Genomic DNA, 6,816 nt, shown 5'->3' with positions numbered 1-6,816 from the left:
AAATAAATAAAAAGACAGAGATAGACACAAAAAGGGATGAAGTAAGAAAAAGATGAAAAAAAGGAAGAGAAATACAAGAGCAACAAGGGAGATGAATGATAAAAACTGAATTACATGTTAAAAAATTCTGCAAAAGTTTAAAGACAGGATGTTTCAAAGAAGAGAGAATAAAAGTGATCATGGGGGAAAGTGCTCATACAAGTTTTATTACTTCACCTTTATAATTAAAGATATACAAATATATATATATGTGTGTGTGTGTATATGTGTGTGTATATATATATATATATATATTTTTTTTTTTTTTTGAGACAGAGTCTCACTTTGTCATCCTGAGTAGAGTGACGCCCTGGCATCATACCGCACAGCAACTTCAAACTCTTGAGCTCAAGTGATTCTTTTGCCTCCGTCCACCAAGTAGCTGTGACTACAGGCACCCACCACAATGCCCAGCTATTTTTTTTTTCCTTCAGATTCAGGGTCTCACTCTTGCTCAGGCTGGTCTGGAACTCTTGAGCTCAAGAAACCCACCGACGTTGGTCTCCCAGAGTTTACTGGGATTACAGATACTGAGCCACTTCACCCAGCCAAAGGTACACTCAGTCTATGAGATCATCAGCTATTTAATTCATGAAACCATCTTGAATATACAGCATTGGTATAGATCTCCATACTGCTGAGTTTTTAGGTGACATTCCCTGTACATTCCTTCCTCTTATGAATAGTTCTGCTAAAGATAACACGTTTAGAAATGTAGAAAGAAGTCTCAAATTTCAGTTATTGCTAATTCTTTAAACAAAATTTCCTCTTATCTAAGATCATATAAACTGTGTGCATGTCAGAGAGATATTATTGTAATGTTATTTTTCCCTAAGCATAACCTAGGTATCCCAGTGTGTACAGATTTTACAATCCTCAAAAAAATGTTGAACATGTAGATAACAGGTATCTAAGAGTTTTCAGTGAAATTAACAGTTCAACCCTTAATCAGTCTCCAAAATAAAACCATTTTTTAAAAATTACGGAAGGCTGGCTCTGCGCCTATGGCTCAAGTGGCTAAGGTACCAGCCTCATACACCTGAGCTGGTGGATTTGAATCCAGCCCGGGCCTGCCAAACAACAATGATGGCTGCAATAGAAAATAGCCGGGCATTATGGTGGGTGCCTGTAGTCGCAGCTACTTGGTGGGCAGCGGCAAAAGAATCGCTTAAATCCAGGAACTGGAGGTTGCTGTGAGCTGTGATGCCATAGCACTCTACTGGGTGACAGCTTGAGGCTCTGTCTCAAAGAAAAAAAAAAAATTACGGAAGGCAGCCCAGGTGTGGTGGTTCATGCCTGTAATCCTTGCACTCTGGGAGGCTGTGGTGAGTAGACTGCCTGAGCTCACAGGTTCAAGACCAGCCTGAGCCAGAGTGAGACTCCCATCTCTAAAAATAGCCAGGAGTCGTGGCTGGCTACTCCCAGCTATTTGGGAGGTTAAGGCAACAAAATCACTAAGCCCAAGGGTTTGAGGTTGCTTGAGCTGTGACGTCACAGCACTCTGAGAGCGACAAAATAAGACTCTGTCTCAAAAAAAAAAAAAAATTATAGAAGGCTAGCCAGGCATTGTGGTAGAAGCTTGTCGTCCCAGTTACTTGAGAGGCTGAGGCCAGAGGACCACTTGAGCCCAAGAGTTTGAGGTTACTGTAAGCTATGATGCCACAGCACTCTATCCAGGACAACAGAGACTATGTCTCAAAAAAAAAAAAATTATGGGAGGTATTTGCATGTACAAACTTCTATTGGCTATTACTTGTTTCAAAAGCGGAACTTTGGCAGGGAGCAATGGCTTATCTTGTAATCCTGCCACTTTGGCCTCTGTGTATGATCTTCAAGGCAACACTCTCCACAAACTTTGGTACCTATGTAAGATCTGGCCTGATATATCACAATGGAGGTGATCTGTGGCCTACTATAGAAAGGTATGTACTAGGAGCACTGCAAACACTAGATTATGAATACTATTTACTATCTGTACTATAGATACATAAAAATAGGTTTTAATTATTTAAGTAAATAGCTAATGGTCTCTCAGCCCAGGTAACTATCAGAACTTCTGAAAGTCAATACTCATTTCAGTTGTGTGAGGTACTTAAAATCTAGAACCTGAGATTTACCTTTTAACTAAGTATAAAAGTATGAAAGGAGGATGGACCTGTGACATAATTTAAACTTACACCTTACAATTGGGCAATTTAAACAGAAATATGTTGATGATTAACCAATATCAGAGAAGTAGGTAGAAATAATTTATTTCTAATATTCTGTGACATTAAAATGTATATGATGGCCATAAAGTTCATGCACAAACTTTAAGCTGTTATCTAGTTCTCTTACTTTCAATGATTTATTTGGAACTGCTCAATGGTATCTGTTCATCTTTTTCTGTAAGAATTCTAAAGTTAGGATGCATTTGAAAAATCTCTTGCCCTTTTCTTCTTGTCTGATATGTGCAAGTGTTAATTTAATCATTCAAATAAATCTCTCTTATTCGGTGGTTTTCTCAGGTATTTTGTTTTAAACAAAAATCTTATTAAATGACCATTACTTACAGTATTATAAAGTTTATCAAACTCTGCATATCTCCTGAAGACAAACCATTCACTCCTGCCCACTGAGACCAGAACTTTATAAACCTGTGGAAATAAAAAGTAACATAATGAAACAAAATTTAATTGCAAAAAACCCTACTAGCTATTTAAATATGTGAAAATCTGTTTTCATATCCATGACACTGATATATACTGTGATTCTGTAAGATACATAAGCAGATCAACTAAAACACTTATATCTTGACAAAAGGTGATATTCTATTTTTAAAATGTTGCTGGGCATGGTGACTGATGCCTATAATCCTAGCACTTTAGGAATCTGAGGCAGAAAAATACCTTGAGGCCAGGAGTTTGAGACCAGCATGGGCAACAGTGAGACCCCATCTCTATTAAAAATTAGCCAGACCAGGTGGGACACACTTGCAGCTCCAGCCTCACAGAGGGATTAGGCAGGAGGATTGCCTGAGCTCAGGAGCTACGACGATGCCACTACACTCCAAGGTGGGCAATAGAATAAGACCTTGTCTCCAAAAATATTTTTAGAAGTTGTAAAATATTTCTGTAATTTTTCAAAGACTAACACTGTGTTTACTGTGAATTTTCTTTGAAAATTACAGAAATGTTTCTCTGTGTTCATTATTTAGAGCTATTAAATTCTATCATTTTATCATTCTTGCTTCATATTTTTCCCCAAGAATAAAACATTATAGATTCAATTGATGTCATTTTGTCATTTTCCTCTCTTCTTCCTCAGCCATTGTTTTTTCTTTAGAGACAGAGTCTCACTTTGTCACCCTCGGTAGAGTACCATGGCATCACAGCTCACAGCAACCTCCAGCTCTTGAACTTAGGTGATTCTCTTGCCTCAGCCTCCCAAGTAGTTGGGACTATAGGCACCCGCCACAATGCCTGGCTATTTTTTTGTTACAGTTTGGCTGGGGTTGGGTTCAAAGCCATCACCCTCAGTATATGGGCCAACACCCTACTCACTGAGTCATAGGCGCTGCCCCCTCAGCCATAGTTATTACTTTGAAATTATAAAGTATTTTCAAAGTGATGCCTGACATACAGTAAACCATTATTAGACCCCTTTCTTCCAGATCATCTTTTAAACACTGTATTTCAAGCTAAAAATTTATCCTCAGATTTCTTAGTTCCATCCTACATGCATTTAATATTTTCATACATAATCTCATATAACCATAATCAAGCCTATGAAGTAAGCTATGAATATTACACCTTCCACTATACCCCTACTGTACATGAGGAAACGACAGACCAAAAGTTTATGTAACTTGCCCAAGTTCACAAACTTAATAAAAAAACATAAAACTGAGACTAAAATCTCAATCTAATTTTCCACCTACAAGAACCAGTATCAATTATAACATAGAATTAACCCTCATAATTCATTCCACAGGTACTATCAGAATATAATTCAACATACCATGGTAAGAAAAGAGTTTGGAATGCCAAAGGTCTTGTACCACTTCTTTTTCTTTTCTTTTTTTTTTCTTTTGAGACAGAGCCTCATGCTGTCCCCCCCGCCCTGGGTAGAGTGCCGTGGCATTACAGCTCACAGCAACCTCCCACTCCTGGGCTCAAGCAAGTCTCCTGCCTCAGCCTCCCAAGTAGCTGGGACCACAGGCGGCTATTTTTTGGTTGCAGTGTCATTGTTGTTTGGCAGGCCTGGGTTTGGTGGGCCACCACAAGGCCCTGCTATTTTTTGGTTGCAGCATCATTGTTGTTTGGCAGGCCTGGGCTGGATTCGAACCCACCACCTTAGGTGTATGTGCCTGGTGCCTTAGCCACTTGAGCCACAGGTGCTGAGCTGTCTTGTACCATTTCTAAAGGGAAAATAAGAATCCAGGTATATGAGTAAAGTCTAGGTGATGTTGGCTTGAGTTACCAATCTTACTATTTTATAATGATGATGAGAGGAAAGAGCTATGATTTGCTCTGGAGTTTATGATACAATTCTCCATAGTCTGTTAAACAAGTTAAAAGAAGAAATAAGATTTACTTCAGAAGACAGACATACTAAAGTGAATAAACTATCTCTTCCCATGAAAGATAGGTAACCTATACTCACAAGTTCATATTTAGATAATATTATGTGGAAAACATCTCTCTGATACCATAGGTGATATTATACATGAATCCTGTAGTACTGTTTAAACTTTAAAATACGGTCACATTGGGTCACACCTGTAATTCTAGCAGTTTGAGAGCCCAAGAGAGGAATATTACTTGAGGCCAGGAGTTCAGATGAGCCTGGATGAACATAGTGAGACTCTGTCTCTACAAAAAATTTTAAAAATCAGTCAGGCATGGTGGTGTGTGCCTATACTCCTAGGTACTTGGGGGACTGAAGTGGGAGGATTGTCTGAGCCCAGCAATCCTGCAGTGAGCTGTGATGGTACCACTGCACTCAAGCCTGGGTAACAGAGAGACCTTGTCTGGGGGTGAGGGGAGAAAGTCATATTAAGAGCTCACCCACAGTTTCAGTGAAAAGGCCTAGAATGCAAAGCTATATCCTTCTGTGAAAGAGGGGAAAAGGTCTCACCAGGAAGGTGAGGCAAACAAAGGTACTGGTATCGGTCACCCGGACAAGGAATGCGTCCATCCAGACTGACAGGAAAAGAGGGTAATACACAGGGGGTAATATGGCCCTTTGGGTCTTAGGCAAGAGGGCATCAAGTTGTTTAAGAGAAGCTACTGGATGAAAAATGTTAGAATAAGTAGTAATGGCTCGGACCCTGTGGCACAATGGCCAGCCACATACACAGAGGCTGGCGGGTTCAAACCCAGCCAGGGCCAACTACAACCAAAAAAATAGCCAGGCATTGTGGTGGGGGCCTGTAGTCCCAGCTACTGGGAGGCTGAAGCAATAGAATCATTTAAGCCCAGGAGTTTAAGGTTGCTATGAGCTGATGCCACAGCACTCTACTAAGGGCCACATAGTGAGACTCTGTCTCAAAAAAAAAAAAAAAAATAGAATATGTAGTAAGATGATACTCCCCACATGGCAAGAATGCAAAAGTGGAGGGTAAAGGCCCTAGCCAAGGTGCTAGTGAAGCTGACTGAGACTAAACAACAGATTTCTCTTACACAGCACTCAACATCAGCAGACAGTCCTGGAAACAGAATTGCTACAGGAAGATTAAAACACTTAGGCCATTTGACTGAGTTTCTTGAATTGTTTGTGCTGACTTCCTGGTGAGAAGAGCAGGCCTTGGAAAGGTCAGATGCCCCCTCACACACTCCACCCCACCCCCACTACCCAAGTACAGCCAAGGCCAAAAGCAAGTCTAGGCTCCAGGCTGGAGCAGCTTCACCATAAATATATTTACAGGAAATAAGATAAAGCTTTACAGGAAATAAGATAAAGCTTCATGAAGCCATTGATAGTATGTTTTATAAATAAATGCTTATTAAGTTCTAATAAAAAGTTAATAAGCAAAACAATACCTATTTAAATTCCTAAAAATACTTTCATTTGCAAAAAACAAGATTTCTCAAGAATACTTACTACGTATGAAATGATCTTACCTATTTTTAAGTATTTCCTTACTGTCTGTCCTGCCCCACTAGAATGTCACTCTTACTATCCCCTGCATCCCCAGTGCATAGAACAGTGACTAATATAATACAGAAATTTACTGACACTTTGTCAACTGGATTGAGTCAAGACATCATAGAATGTAATGCATTTCTCTGTTAGAAGTCTACCAGTATACCAGAGGTATACAAAACAGTCTGTTTTTGTTTCTCAGTATAACATAGGCATCTGGGCCTGCTGAGGCTTGACAAAGTCCCGTTGGGGGTGGGGTCCATATGCACTGACTAGAATCACGTTTCTGAGGACTGAAGACTACACTGTAGTGATCAGCAAATAACTTGTGAACCAGTACTACTTTTCATTCAATAGCAAGTCAACAAATATTTATTTAAACTTTTACTACCTCTATTCTAAGGGGATGGTCAAATAATAGTGAGGGATATCTTTGCTTCAAAAGACCTTGCATTCTAGTCAGGGAAAGCACACAAAATATGTCAGATGGTGATAAAGGCTATTTAAAAATTAAGTAGGAGCCTGGTGCAGAGGCTCACACCTGTAATCCTAGCAGTCTGGAAGGGCAAGGCTGGTGGATCCTCTGAGCTCAAGAGTTTGAGACCAGCTTGAACAAGAGCAAGTCCCCATCTCTTTAAAAAAAAAAAAAAA

At 39.7% G+C, this 6,816-nt stretch overlaps 1 protein-coding gene across 1 annotated transcript in view; it reads right to left on the bottom strand.

Annotated features, from left to right (window-relative positions):
• Nucleotides 1-6,816, bottom strand: part of LOC100947271 (serine/threonine-protein kinase Sgk3) — a 146,575-nt gene that overhangs the window by 70,211 nt on the left and 69,548 nt on the right. The window contains exon 3 of the mRNA XM_023517559.1: nucleotides 2,592-2,675. Within this exon, the coding sequence (XP_023373327.1) occupies nucleotides 2,592-2,675 (84 nt within the window). The remainder of the gene's footprint in view (nucleotides 1-2,591; nucleotides 2,676-6,816) is intronic.

This window comes from Otolemur garnettii, unplaced genomic scaffold, assembly GCF_000181295.1.
Source record: "Otolemur garnettii isolate 467f Iridium unplaced genomic scaffold, OtoGar3 scaffold00113, whole genome shotgun sequence".
Lineage (NCBI taxonomy): Eukaryota > Metazoa > Chordata > Mammalia > Primates > Galagidae > Otolemur > Otolemur garnettii.
The sequence above is the reverse complement of the archived record's forward strand: the minus strand, read 5'-3'. Positions and strand labels throughout refer to the sequence as shown.